This window comes from Corticium candelabrum, chromosome 5 (assembly GCF_963422355.1).
Source record: "Corticium candelabrum chromosome 5, ooCorCand1.1, whole genome shotgun sequence".
In the NCBI taxonomy this organism is placed as follows: domain Eukaryota; kingdom Metazoa; phylum Porifera; class Homoscleromorpha; order Homosclerophorida; family Plakinidae; genus Corticium; species Corticium candelabrum.
In genome coordinates this window covers 6,198,217-6,212,657 of record NC_085089.1, presented here as the reverse complement: position 1 = coordinate 6,212,657, position 14,441 = coordinate 6,198,217, and the positions used below count along the sequence as shown (strand labels likewise).

At 42.3% G+C, this 14,441-nt stretch overlaps 3 protein-coding genes across 7 annotated transcripts; 2 read left to right on the top strand and 1 right to left on the bottom strand.

Moving 5' to 3' along the window:
- The first annotated feature begins 95 nt into the window (after positions 1-95).
- Positions 96-7,149, top strand: LOC134179550 (alpha-actinin-like). Its single transcript, XM_062646477.1, has 27 exons — positions 96-221; positions 301-535; positions 635-721; positions 781-868; positions 932-1,010; positions 3,667-3,748; positions 3,815-3,900; positions 3,957-4,049; positions 4,109-4,183; positions 4,250-4,405; positions 4,465-4,541; positions 4,596-4,725; positions 4,791-4,882; positions 4,946-4,991; positions 5,057-5,119; positions 5,178-5,240; positions 5,297-5,374; positions 5,446-5,586; positions 5,649-5,733; positions 5,793-5,908; positions 5,964-6,047; positions 6,107-6,160; positions 6,220-6,288; positions 6,348-6,425; positions 6,491-6,565; positions 6,633-6,797; positions 6,861-7,149. The coding sequence occupies exons 1-27, from the start codon at positions 135-137 to the stop codon at positions 7,017-7,019; spliced, it is 2,643 nt and encodes an 880-aa protein (XP_062502461.1). The 5' UTR covers positions 96-134; the 3' UTR covers positions 7,020-7,149.
- A 23-nt stretch (positions 7,150-7,172) lies between these two features.
- On the bottom strand, positions 7,173-10,207 carry LOC134179551 (prolyl 3-hydroxylase 1-like). The gene is made up of 2 exons (XM_062646478.1): positions 9,210-10,207; positions 7,173-8,275 (listed from the first exon to the last, which is right to left on the bottom strand). Exons 1-2 carry the CDS (start codon positions 10,167-10,169, stop codon positions 7,238-7,240), a joined length of 1,998 nt encoding a protein of 665 aa, XP_062502462.1. The 5' UTR covers positions 10,170-10,207; the 3' UTR covers positions 7,173-7,237.
- Positions 10,208-10,245: 38 nt separating this feature from the next.
- LOC134179552 (uncharacterized) lies at positions 10,246-14,203 on the top strand. Of its 5 annotated transcripts, none has more exons than XR_009969887.1 (8): positions 10,246-10,475; positions 11,502-11,607; positions 11,667-12,147; positions 13,122-13,381; positions 13,444-13,519; positions 13,717-13,785; positions 13,848-13,912; positions 13,976-14,203. XR_009969887.1 is itself a non-coding variant. In XM_062646479.1 (7 exons), the coding sequence occupies exons 1-7, from the start codon at positions 10,285-10,287 to the stop codon at positions 13,859-13,861; spliced, it is 1,197 nt and encodes a 398-aa protein (XP_062502463.1). In that variant the 5' UTR covers positions 10,246-10,284; the 3' UTR covers positions 13,862-14,203. The 5 variants fall into 5 exon arrangements, 1 of the variants encoding a protein (XP_062502463.1); XR_009969886.1 differs by having other exon boundaries at positions 13,848-13,924; positions 14,005-14,203; XR_009969885.1 differs by having other exon boundaries at positions 13,848-13,939; positions 14,005-14,203.
- The last annotated feature ends 238 nt before the right edge of the window (positions 14,204-14,441 follow it).

Sequence of the window (14,441 nt, the reverse complement as noted above, 5' to 3'; positions counted from 1 at the left end):
CCGCCCGGTTCCGGTGGCGTGCATATCAGGACGTCTCGTGCCATCCCCATATATGGTAGTCCATGTGCCCCCTAGCCAATAAGAGGCGTCGACTGTCCTACATCACACCCTACCGTCCTGTCGCGTGCACAGGAATGGCCGAGGACGAGCAAGACGTAGCCTCATATGGCAGTGAGAAGCAAGGCTTACTTGACCCCGCCTGGGAGCGTCAACAACGGAAGGTGAGAGTTTCGCCTCACACGCGGGGATTCGCTTCAAACGGTCGATGATTTGGTAACAATACAATGCACCTCCTTGCAGACGTTCACTGCCTGGTGCAACTCCCATCTTCGTAAGCGTGGAATGAAGATTGAAGAAATCGATCAAGACTTCTGTGATGGGCGCAAACTGATTGCCCTTCTCGAAGTCATTTCTGGAGAGGCTCTGCCGTCGCCGGAGAGAGGCAAACTGCGCTTTCACAAAATAGCAAACGTACAGAAAGCGCTCAATTTCGTGCAGGGCAAGGGCGTCCGACTTGTCGGCATCGGCGCTGAAGGTAGGTCCGATGGTCGGACACTACGTGCTGCATGATGCTCGTAGAGAACTATGCGACATTCGCGCATCTCTAATTGCATTTCCTGCTTTGCCCTTGCAGAAATCGTAGATGGCAACACAAAAATGACGCTTGGTATGGTTTGGACCATTATCTTGCGGTTTGCTATTCAGGACATCTCAGTTGAGGGTAAGATTCGTAGGAATTGACGCTCTGACGTCATATCAATCGCTTGTCTTTGTTGGCAGAGCTGTCATCTAAAGAGGGTCTCCTGCTGTGGTGCCAGCGAAAGACGCAACCGTACAAGAACGTTAATGTGCAGAATTTCCACATGAGGTATGCATTTTAGTTGCCCTATGAAATGGAAATTGAGTTGATGGTGTTGCTTTTACTTTCAAGTTTCAAAGACGGACTCGCTTTCTGTGCTCTCATTCACCGTCATCGTCCGGAACTGATTGATTATAACAGTTTGAAGAAGGTAAAGGGTTTTATGCAGTTTTGTCAGCGTGTTGTAGGCGCGCGTGTGTGTAGAGTCTCCCCTGCGTTGTATTGTTGATTGTAGACGTTGCTTGTTGTAGGTCTCTGCATAGGATACTTTTAGTGTCAATATTTGGTGTGTATCTGTTCTCCTGCAGAGTCAGCTCTCTTTCAGTTGCTCTGTTGTTTTGACCAGATCTAACTGTGCTGTTTTTGTTCTGGATAAATCTGTCTGTCTGTCTGTTTTTCTGTCTGTCTGTCTGTTTTTCTGTCTCTCTGTCTGTCTGTTTTTCTGTCTGTCTGTTTTTCTGTCTGTCTGTCTGTCTGTCTGTCTGTCTGTCTGTCTGTCTGTTTGTCTGTCCAATACATATATTTTCAATATTGAAATCTACATTCAACACAACTAAGCAACTCTACTGTCCCAATCGCACAAAATCTCTACCAAACTAAAGCTCTACAGAAACCAGCCCTATATAGGGCTGTACAGTAAAGCACATTAATAATTGTGTATATTGTTCATTCTCTTGACTTCCTTGTCTGTTCCAGTAAGTGGGATGTCTTCCTGGATATCACCCTAGCGTTACATTGTTGTAACTGAACTGATAAACGTTGTCTCCAATATGTTGTAAAATTGGATGCATTCTGATGACCGTCCTCACCATAACACATGAGAGAAAAGAGTCTTTAAAAACTGCTGAGCCTCATCACCCCATCTGCCATAATGTTCGAATACCAAAGGGATTGCTGTTGGTGCATACCCTCCTGGTAGCAGTTGGGAGTCATACTTTGTATGTTTAAACTTTTCTCTTCTGGATGCCGCAGCCCCATCAATATAAGCAGCTCTAGATAGGATATCTTTGCTGAATGGATGTGATAGAGCAATGCCTAATTCTGCTGCTGGCATGCAGAATGATTCCGCAACATAGATGTCTGGCCTTCCACTGGAAGTGGTGTAGCGATCTTTAGGCTCAATGTAGTACAGTACATGTAGCTGGCTGAGACAATCTGCCCACACAGAAACCATACAGTTGTGAGACCACACTGGTCCACCTCCAACTTTACAAGTCAACAGATGATACTCTTCTCTATCGATCGTTTGTCCACATTCACATTCGTACTCATCTGCCAACAAAGGTAAGGGCATCACCATCCCCAACCTCATGAATGCCGTCAAGCGGAAATTTCCAGGTAAGATTGCGAGATTCTGGGTTGATGGAATGGGATATAGCCAAGAGCCTGCACCTTTTCCTTGCAAGGAACGTAATCGTGCTGAAGCCTTTCCAGATTCTTATCCAATAAAGTATTGACTTGAGCTTTCGTGACCTTATCTATCAGATGATGCTGTAGACGCTTAGTATTAGACAATAGATCATTCATTGATTGATGTCTGTCTGTCTGTCTATCTATCGTCTCGACTTGGGCTAAATGATTAGATGAATTAATTAAACATTCCTCATCAAGTTGAGTCTAGAAACAGATATATCAACTTGGAGAACCGACCGGATATAGCAACATACGATCCCACTGAATATTGCACAACAGACTTGGATATTTTAATGGCTCACCCACATTCTTGCGACACCCTAAAATCAGCTGCCAAAAGATGAGTCTACGCGGCAGAGATGTGAGAACAGAGAAAGATGGCAAAATATGATCAACAATCCATATCAGAGTTCCATTGGTTTTCGAGCACTTTGGCTTTTGGGGCCCTATGGCTGAAGAATATTTAAATAAGATCTCTAAGAAGCCGAAAGATGAACATGGGAGGAACAGTGAAGCAGACTTTCGAGATAGGTGGAGGAAGCAACTGTCAGTAACTCTTGCAACTCTCGAGTGATTTTTAAGAAGTTGTCAAAGTTGTCTAAGTGCAACTTCGATGACTTTACATATGATAGAGACATTCAACATTTTGTCCATTGACTGTTATTGTTTCGCATAAAGTTAGCTCTTGTTATCGGTAGAGTAAGCATTCAAGTAAAACAATCTGTCTGTCTGTCTGTCTGTCTGTTAAATTGATATCTTTTTTTTACAAACGCTACGATACAAGCTCTAAAGGTACATACTAATGCAGCAATAATCGACTCTACTCTAATCTGAAGTCCAGCTACAACCGGAAACATACATAACTAACATGTTACCATAACTAGTAAGCTAAGGGTCTGATGCAGATTTCTCTGCATCTCCCTCGTAAAAAGAAATTTGTCTGTTTGTTTGTTGTCTATCTCTGTCTGTTTGCCTGTCTGTTTCTGTCAGTCTCTCTCTTTCTGTTTTTGTCACACTGTTATTATGTCAGTTTGACTTGTAGTGTGTCTGTCAGTCTATTTGCTCATTGGCCTGTCTTACTTGTTGCTGTCTAGTTATTGCAATTGTTGTCCATCATTTGCTCTCTATCTGTTGCTCTGTCTGTCTTATAGTTATATGATCAGTGTCAACATTCTAAATATCTTATCTTTGTAAGTTTGCAATGGACAGAGTTACGAGTAAAAATATTGCTGTCTTAGCAAAATTGAATAATGAGATAGAAACGAATGGCTGTCATTACTTTTATCTCACTATGCAACGTAATACTTTGTGACTTTCTGTATTCTGTCCACATATTTGTTAGTGTTCACATTTAATTTTTGCTTATTAAAATAACAGGCTATTTGACTATGTAGAGCAATCCTTTGGAGAATTTGAAGACGGCATTCGAGGTTGCTGAGAGAGAACTGGATATTCCACAGATGTTGGACGCAGAAGGTGTGTTGTGTTGAAATTCTCGTAGGATTTGTGTACTCACTTTTTGTAATGTCCTTTCATACGAAGATATCGTGGGAACAACCAAACCCGATGAAAGAGCAATCATGACCTACGTGTCCTCATATTACCATGCATTTTCATCCAGTCAAGCTGTAAGTGCCAATTTATTGCGTAATTGTCGTTAGTGCTTTCACTTAACGTTTGACAGGCTGAGACTGCCGCCAAGCGTATTGGAAAAGTTTTGGATGCTAACCAAGAGAACGAGAGGATGATTGAAGAATACGAGACACTGGCCAGTGACGTAATGGCAACAATGTATTACTGTTTGTGTCAAATATAAAATGTATTGTTGTGTTATAGCTCTTGCAATGGATAAAGGATAAGTTGGCTTGGCTTTCCGATCGTACTCCCGAGTTTACTCTGCAAGGAACACAGGTACTCGTTTGTTGAGCTCACTTTCTTTGGTTGAGTATTTTTCATGTATCTGTTTGCGATCAATAGGACCGGCTAGAAGAGTTCAGAGGCTACAGAACCCTGGAAAAGCCGACGAAAGCTGAAGATAAAGGTCGTCTCGAGACGACATTCAATACGTTGCAGACCAAGCTTCGTATCAGCAATCGACCAGCTTACTTACCAAGCGAAGGGAAACTTGTCAGCGTACGTGTACATGCTCAGTTGCAACCGTTTTGTTCTCCGAATACACGATTTGGTATTAGGACATAGCTCATGCATGGAGAAATCTGGAAACGGGAGAGAAAAACTACGAGGAGTTTCTACTGGCAGAACTCCGAAGGTCAATAGCTTGACTGTTGTTTTGGTCACCTCGTGATCTGTTGGTGTCATACAGGCTGGAACGACTCGAACATCTTGCAGCCAAGTTCAACCACAAAGCCGATATACACGAGGGTTGGACTGCCGGCAAGGAGGAGGCACTGCAAGCCGATGATATCTCGGGAGCCAATCTAGCAACCGTTCTTGTAATGCTCGTCTACGTTTGTGTTGTTGTTTCACACTGAGTGTTGTTGTGTTGTGTCTCTGTTAGGCTCTAATCAAACAGCACGAGGCGTTCGAGAGCGACCTGAGTGCGCATCACGACCGTGTGGAACAACTCGGTGCCATCGCACAAGAACTGAAGTAAGCAATATTCGTACATCACAAAGCATTGAACGGTACATGATTACCACCGTGTTGTAATAGTGAACTCAGGTACAGTGCTGTGGATCAAGTAAACGCACGACTTCAGGTGAGTGTACTCTTGTTCACAATATGGTGTATGCGTTTGAACACGACTGCTTGCTTGAATAATAGTCAATCAATGAACAGTGGTCGAGGCTGGGTGTGCTTTCAGCACAAAGGCGTGAAACACTAGAGGTCACCATGTTTCACACAACACCTTGCTGCTTGCACGATTATTTATTGTGAAATTTAGGAAGCTCGAACGCAGCAGGAACACATCGATGGCATCAGACTCGATTTTGCCAAGAAGGCTGCAGTAAGCTTCATACAGCACACGCTGATGTTATAGGCGTAATGATCTTGTTTTGTTAGCCATTTAACAACTGGATGGATGGAGCTAAGGAAGATCTGATGGATATGTTTAGTGTTCACTCTATGGCTGAAATTCAGGTACACATCATACATGCAATTGGTTTATACAGTTGGCAGTGGTAAGTGTGGACTGTCGAACGATTGTATAGGAGTTGCAAGCAGCACACAACACATTCAAGCAAAACATGATTCAGGCGCAAGAGGAGTTTGATTCCTTGATGGCCGTAGCGAGTGAGATCAGCACTCTCTCTGGGTCTTCATACAATCCGTACACGACCTTGACTCCGGAGGTTTGCTTCGTGAAGTTGTCACGATCTTGGAAGTATTGAGTTGTGATACGATTTTGTGTTAGGATTTATCTGATAAGTGGGCTGAAGTCGTTGACTTGGTTCCTCAGAGGGACGCTGTTTTGAGGAAGGAAGAGGAACGTCAAATTGGTGTGATGTGTTTTCAACTCGTCGCTTGTTGTACGTTTATACTCGCCATTTTTCTGTAGCTAACGAGCAGCTACGATTGCAATTCGCCGAACAAGCGAACGTTGCTGGCCCATGGATTGAGCAACAGAACGAGTACGTTGCCACTCTGGGTTTACAAGCATCTGGAAGCCTCGAAGTCAGTTGATTTGTTTTGGGTATTCTTGTCTGTTTCTTCATGTATGTTGTGGTAGGATCAGCTTACTTCGTTGAAGCAGGCAGACGAAGACGTGGCGGCTTTCAAGCCCAATGTGGATGCACTGGAGCAGTTGAACCAGGTAGGTACCTTTTGGCGGTCCTCAATGTGATGTCGTAGTTACGTGTTGATTGGCCATAGGCTGTACAGGAGGCACTGATTTTTGACAACCCACACACATCCTACTCGATGGAGGTTGCCTCAATCGCATGTGATTACATTATTGAATAGGTGTATGCATGTCGCTGTGGTAGACAATACGGGCAAGTTACGAGCAGCTGGTTGCCTCAATATCACGAAACCTCAACGCTGTAGAAAACCAAGTGAGAATTACGATGCATTTGTCATTGAATGGATGCCTCACAAATGTATTGATGTGAAGATATTGACTCGTGATTCGAGAGGTCTGTCAGAAGAACAGCTACGTGAATTCCGACAATCGTTCAACCACTTTGATAAAGTACCAAACAAGCTCATGTGCAACAGACGGGCTTGTTGATCGATTCATACCAATTTGATGTTTAGGATAAGTCTGGCCAGCTTGACAAGAACGAATACAAGGCATGCCTGCTCAGCTTGGGATACAACCTAGCTGTTGGGGTGAGAGAGACAGAGAGAGAATGCTTTGTTTTTGATATTGGATTGTGACTGGGATTTATGTATACAGGAAGGTGAGGAGCAAGAGTTGGCTCGATTGATGAGGCAGATCGATCCGAATACGACCGGTTATGTAACCTTTGATGCATTCGTTGACTTCATGACCAAAGAGTCGATAGATGAAGACACAGCCGAGCAAGTAATTTCGTCATTCAAAGTGCTTGCGGGCGACAAGGTAATAATATATTAGTAATTGTGTGACGTACGTCAGCGGATTGACATCGATTGTGGTGTACAGCCATATATCACAGCCGAGGAGCTACGCAGAGAGTTACCTGCCGATCAGGCAGAGTACTGCATTACTCGGATGTCGCCATACGAGGGTCCTGACGCGGTTCCCGGCGCCCTCGACTACACCCTCTTCTCGAGTGCGCTGTATGGGCAAAGCGATTTGTAGGCATGACTGATAGACCGCTCGGTCTGGACTTTATGCAATCAACAATTTATTGCGGCTTGTTTCGTGTTTTTGTGCTCGGTGGATGATTTTGCTTTGTTTATGGATCAATTTGTGTTGGTCACCATGCTTAGTATGGGTGGAATCGCTCGATAGTAAGGACTGGCAAGATTTTGACATGATATACCTAACTCACTCTCTTACAATCTCAACTATTGAAGCTACAGTTCTGAATGGGTAGCGGCATTTGGATTTGTAAGTCCGTTTAGAATATCACGAGCCTGTAGTCGTCCTGTTTCGTCGTCATCTGGATCGAGTGTGAACCACAAAGCAACTGCACATCGTGTACCCGAATTCACTCCAGTTACACCGTGATAATCTCCAGCAGCGAAGGCTACTAGTCGTCCACACGTGGGACGTACAGTCGTATCGACGGTCAAGTTTCTATGTGCCCAGAAGAAATTGCCACCGTCGAACTCATCGTTGAGGTAGAGCACCCCGCTGTAGTCCCGTTTTGTATACGCCGGCGGCACTCTGTCACAAATACTGCCATTAGCACGAATGAGGCAGTTGTCTGAATGAACCGGATGGCTCAGTTCGTTTGTTTCTCGTCCTTTGTTTAGTAGTGATGATCGACACACCAAGTGTGTGTAACTGAAGTACAGTGTGGAATTCAATTTAAAGTATTTCTCTGTAAATGCTCGTGATCTCTCTGTTACATCGTAGTATAGGTGAGTACCGTGTACATCCAGCTGTCCCTCGTTAGCTAGTTCGGCTGCCTTGAGAATAGTCAAGCCGATAAACCTTTCATTCCTTGTGTGAGGACTGGGGTTGTTCTGGTAGCCATCCCCTGGGATTCCTCCCAATTTTGCTAGAGATAGAAGTACCCGGCATTCATCGGAAGTGATTAAGTGTTCGGCTACTACACGTTCTTTTGATTCTTGACCAGCAGGAGGCAACAGTATTTCTATGTTGTCATCGGTCCTCTTCCTACCCGGGGAAGAAGTATCGTAGTTGATAGTCCATTTATTAATAGAAGCATGGTAAGAGTCCTCGCGGAATGATGGTAACAGATTCTGTTTGTTTGAGTTTTCTTGTTGTGCTTGTCGTGTGGAGAACTGCTGCTTTGGTATTGATGAGAACATCGATGCATACTGAGATCCAAATTTCTGTGGACCTTCGATTTTTGTGGCAATTGCTATTCCTCCTAATGCCAGCAGTTGTCTTTCTTTCTTTAATGATCGATGATACCGTATTTCCTATACAGTACACAACCAGCTCAAACAAGCTTTATTCATCACCACACAAACACATGTGCAAGCATGCATCCCCCTCCCGAGGCAGATAGGTACTATATGAACATCATCCAATAGAATTGGTGGTTTGTATATTGACCACAGATTGCCCAATAGAGCAAATGAAGACATCATTCAATTGCTTTAGTAAAACAGACAATGGATATTTCACTAACAAAATCGTATGCTGGAATCACACACAAAGATAGGGACATCAACAACAGATCAATTGGAACACTTTCAACATGACTGATCTACCCCAGCATGAGAGTTAAAAAGTCGCTAAAAACAAGATAAATCAAATGCATAGTCATAGATGTACAAACCATGGGGAATGTGCCCTTAACTTTTCTAGCTGTGATTGAGAAATTATTATAAGCGAGGCTAATGAAAATTCTACAGTGTCAAGTCTCTGAAGCGACTTGCAGATATACTACATAGAATGACATAGACTTAGAGACTTTATATAGGCACTAAGGGCGCAGTTCTTTATTCTCCACCAGCTAATCCAGTTGAGGTTGTGGATCTTTACTGGGTAGCGTAGCGTTTTTTTTTATCTTCAACTAGAGGTGGAGGTTGGTTGAGCTCCACTGATTCCTGTTGAATATAAAGAAACGCTACCTGACTGGTAGAGGTCCACAACCTCAACCGGATTAGCTGGTGGAGAATAAAGAAACGTGCCCTTATAGTGTTTTGTTACTTTCTGTTTTGCCATGTAGTGTTACATGCATGCTTGTGTATAAAACTAATACATTTAATGCCACCCCCTTATAGACAAATAACTGAAATTTGTGCCTCCTAACCTAAAACTACGTTCCTATGATAGCTTGGCCTCCATTCCACCAACACATCTAACGCTCAATAGTAACAGTTTATCGACATACCATTAACTGCTTACATTTCGAGGACTGAGGTCGACCCCTGCCAATACCGTTTGACTCTCATAAAATTTCAGATTATTAATCATTGTCTCATCGTCCGGTTTCATCTCCAAGTAAGTCATTGCAGAAGCCGCGGCCTCTGTCAACCGATTCAACTGATAGTAGGAAAACTGGAGGTAATGAAAATGCATGGCCTCGTAGTCCTCCTTGTCAGCATTCCTAGTATCATACGACATGTCGACAGGACATCTCACTCTGCATTGCAGCACGCTCTTGTAAACGCCCGCAATAACGGAAGACATGTCGCCTCCAGGAATCAAAGTCGTGTTGACACTATTCTGACATGACAACAGGCACACATCCACAGCCTCGTAGTAAGACTTCAACGCCTCCTCAAACGTCTCGACGGCTTTATCATACCGAGTGTTTTCATAAAAATCTGTAGCTTGCAGGAACCGAGTGAGCCAATTGTCTGGTTCCTGAGACACAAAACTGTCTGGTGAAACATCATCTCGGCTCTGGTAGTAGCCCAGATTTCTGGTCATCACTGCGTGTCCTGGGTTTGCCTCTAGATACGTGTAAGTAGCAGCTGCTGCCTGCTCTATCTTTCCTTCCATGTAGTAAGCATACTGTAAGTAATGGTACAGATGCCGGCTCACAAAGGGGTCAGCTGCTGCTCGCGGATTTTCCATTCCATCCGAGCAAACAAGCGAGCATTTTGCTTTCTCTTGCACGTCAGTCCAAGGGCCTACAGTCCAGCTATCGTCCTCAGGAAAGACGAAGTCTCCGCACTTTCGTTTACAGGCTACGAACGATATTTTCCAGTCGAGGTATTGAGTTCTGGAGGAATGAAAGAGTGAAATGGCTTCCGACCATAAACCACTTTCGTACACGGATACGCCGCTGAGATAGGCGGAATGAAAAGAGGAGTCGACGCGCAGTAGAAAGACAAAGACTACAACGACAACCCACTTCATTGTCAAGAGAACAAAAGTGTTGTGTAGAGCAGATTGTGTGTTATGTGGCTAGCGCGCGTTATGTGTGTCGGCCGGTTGATACACGGGACTGGTGGATGCGATGTGAGGTGGCTTTATGGCTGTGACAGAATGTGATGAGACCGAAGCAGAATGGCACGGCTTCAATTCTCCGGGTGCAGCTTTTGATGGCGTATTCGGAGGTTCTACGGTCGACACGCGCTCTCTACTCGTTGCCTGCTTTCCTCATTCTGTGGCATCGCCAACATCGCCAGCGCCACCAGTGCCATTATCACAACCGATTAAACGGTATTGAGTAGTCGGTTGATGACACTATATTCATTCATTTTCTAGGGTCTACTGAGTCTGTGCGGTTGCGAGTGCGCACGTGCCCGGTTGCGTGCGTGCGTGAGTTTGTTGTCTGGGTGTCCGTCTGTCTGTCGGTCGGTCTGCCCGTTTGGCTGACTATTCGTTTGTCTGTCTGTCTGTCTTTCTAAGAACACTTACTGCATGTAAACATCAACGCCAATACAGAAAAGGCTACGTAAATCAATTAAGAGTCTGATCTAGCTGTCTGTCTGTCTGTCACATATATTTGAACTTTTGTCTGTCTGTCTGTCTGTCACAGATATTTGAACTTTTGTCTGTCTGTCTGTTTGTTTGTCTGTCTGTCTGTCTGTCTGTCTGTCCGTTCGTTTGTCCATCTGTCCGTCCGTCCGTCTGTCCATCTGTTCATCCGTCTGTCTGTCTATGTGTCTGTTCGTTTATGTGTCTGGCTGTGGATCTGTTTGTGTGTTTGTTTGTCAAAGATAGGGCATCAATAGAGTATAACATTTTAATGCCTAATTGATAGGGAATTATAATTTGTAACAAATTACATCTAACGTTCACAACTTCACTGGTGTAATTTGTTTTAGTCAAGTGACTCTAGGAGAGGATCTATGATTTACAGTAAGTTATGATCACTAGTACGGACAAGGAATGGTCTACAGTCAAGTTTTTGTATAAATTATATCTCTTAGTTTGAAAGTTTGAAACAACTTCTGAAATGACACTGGCTTTACATTACTGCATTTGATTGAAACGCTTTCTCTAATTAATGTAATTAATGTGTGTGTAGTTTTATTAAATGTGTTAGTCCATCTTTGTCTTCTGTATATTGTCCTCTAGATGTTTGTTTGTGTGTTTATTTGTGGAAAAGTGAGAATAAATTTTTGTATACAATTTACTGTATACTGTTGCAGTTTGTGGAAACCTGCTGTACTTGTATGTTTGATAACAAAAGTAGTGTTACATTCAGACGATAAACCACTGGTGGGTTTTGTATGGATACAGGGAACTAGATGAAAGCACTTCAGAGCCTCAACATTTTAATTGGACTAAGTCATTAACACATCAACATTATATTGAATCATCTCTGTTTTCACCAAACGAACAACAGGTAGAATACACAGCATTGTCATGGATTTCTAGTGTCTCAACATATCTCTATATTTTTAGCACTGTAATGGTAGTAGTGTTGATTTGATGGAGTCTGATGATCAGTGTTGTCCAGTCAACATGCATGTTTTAGCGGGATCGTCTGACATGAGTCCAGTTGAAGATAATTGTGAGTACTACTATGAGCTGACAGAAAGCTCAGTGTCCTTTGCTGAAAGTCTTAAGAATGCATTTCAAAATACTGTGAAACGACCTCGCTCGCTGCTGTCAAAATCAAGAGACTCGAGTCCGTTCACTCTAAACCCTATAGCCAAGCAGGAGCTGCTGGCAGCCCCTAATGGTGTGAATAATGGAGATGTGCTGAACGAACCGTACACTGAGATTATGAGTCAGTATCATGAATCATTCTACAAGTTCCATGGTAGATATCCTGATTGGAAGTCCAGTCGTTCACGATCGCAGTCACGTTCACCATCACTTTGGTCAGAGACATTGGGAGAGGCGGAACCAATTGAATTCAATGAAGAAGCAGCAGCTAGTGGTAATGTGTATCTACTATCTCATATATTTAATTAATATTGACATACACAATAGGGTCATTAATGAAACTAAACAAAATACAGACAGTAGCACAAACTATAGAGTTATGTATGCAAACAGTGTGCATTGGTTATACTACTGATTTATGTTACTTAGGATACTTTTCAGCAGCCATATTCATTGTTGAATACATTAAGGAATGACATCTGACGATGCTTCAGAAAATGTATAGTTAAAATAGCAACGTTTTTAATGCTTTTGGACATTGTCATACAGATCACTTTCAGTTGTGCTGTTAATGTACTCTACTGAAGTTGTGATTTCAAACAGACAAACTTTTTGTCTAGATAATTTTATTTAATACACAGAACAGTCTGGATTTGTCTAGTAGTCAATGTTGTTTGGTTGCTTTCATTATCTTTTTCACTGATTTCTGCATGTTACTATACTTGTGGGACTTTCTTGTAGTTTTAAACAGGGCAGCTTTCCTTTTTCTAGTATAGTTGAATGTCAGTTATCTGAACGCCAGTTATCCGAATGCGTCAGTTAACCAAATGCAGAGTTCCTCGGATGCTCTCTAGAAATAGTTAATACGCACTGTAAACCATTATGAGCATGCACAACGAAGTGTAATGTCAAGTTAGTAAGTTATATGGTAAACTATACTTTCTCATTATTACCTTATAGAGAGTGCAGTCAAGTTTGGGTATTTGTGCAATTGTTGTTCAGTATACACGTATTTGGTTATGAGTGCACATGGGCAGCTTCGGAGGCCCAGAGACACCTGTTTGCACCCCAGGAGAGTCAATGTCAGTTATTTAAAATATTCAGAGTTATGAACAGGGTCGGGTCCCAAAATGTTCAGATAACTGACATCCAACTGTAGAATATATTAATTGACTTTAGAAGCAAGGAGTCTACTCAATGAGATCGGGACTCTTGTTTTTCTTTGCTAGGAGTAACTTCTTTGTTTAGGATTAAGCATGTTATCACGTGAAGAACTCAAATCAATGCATGCTGAAATGTCAGACAAAGTCAGCGAGCTGTCTGATGTATTAGTTGACTTGCTGACGTCTCGTGATCAACTTCAATTGGAAATTGAAGTCCGAAACGATTTCATTGCTGCTGTGCTGCGACTGCAGGAACTAATGCAGTACCGGAATGCTCGCAACCAGCAACAAACAAAGGGCAAGTTGCTTTTCAAGAAAACAGTGAGCGGTCAAAGGATTTCCAGGGTAAGAGCATGAGCATGTATGACATACACGAGGTGTAACTTTGATGAGGTATGGCTATTTAGCACCTGGATACTGTGATTTCGTATGTGCCTTCTATGTTAGGACAAAGCTTCAAGACTATACAATTTTTGACTAAAGGTACAGATTAATTCATATATTAAATGGCCAGGTTTTGATTGTATTAGGTGTTTCATACATTTTGGGGGTGGTTGGGGTTTCTTGTTTTGGTTGTGATTGGATTGCTTCTTTATTAACATGATTGATAATCAGGATTCAGATAGTGCATGTGCATCTGTGTTTATAATACAGTCTCGTTAATTAGTTATGCATTTTAGTTGTTGAAGCAGTATGTGCCGACAGCTCTTCGTTGCAAGAGGTATTACAAGAATATATGACATATGCAGGTCAAGAGTGATGTTGTCTTGTTTCGAATGATTCACAGTTATGTTTTGTTTCATACTTACAGGACTAAACTCATAATGAGAAACTTAGTGCACTACCTCATTTGTATCAAAGATGACTGACTTTTCTGTAATCCAGCAGGTTTGGATTTAGAATGTGAGGTAGTAATAGTTACATCTGGTTGAATTGTAGAATGGATTGTTTTATATGTATGTGACCAGACGATGGGGACGATTGCTGACTACTTATGTGTGCATATTTGTGATGTGGACAAAGGCAAAATTATACCAGTCAGTGGTTAGAGTGATGAGTTTTGTATAGAATATTGAGTACTGCGTCACTTTATAAGGTTTTGTAGTTGCAAGTAAATCTTAGGATGTGACATTATGAAAAATTGAAAATATAGAGTTCAGTACATACAGTTACCACCAAGTCCAATTTTCTGCTGACAAGAATTAGTGATAATTTAATGGGCTGTGTTTGGAGTGATGCTGTAGATCAATGTTGAAATATCAGTTGATTTGCTAGATGATCGAGTTGATTTGTTCTTTAAAATTTGGAAGCTCTTTGTAGGTGATATAATTGTTTGTAATAATTATGAAATAACTGACTGGTCATTGCATCAGCGTGCTAATGGTCTCATATGAATGAAACCAAT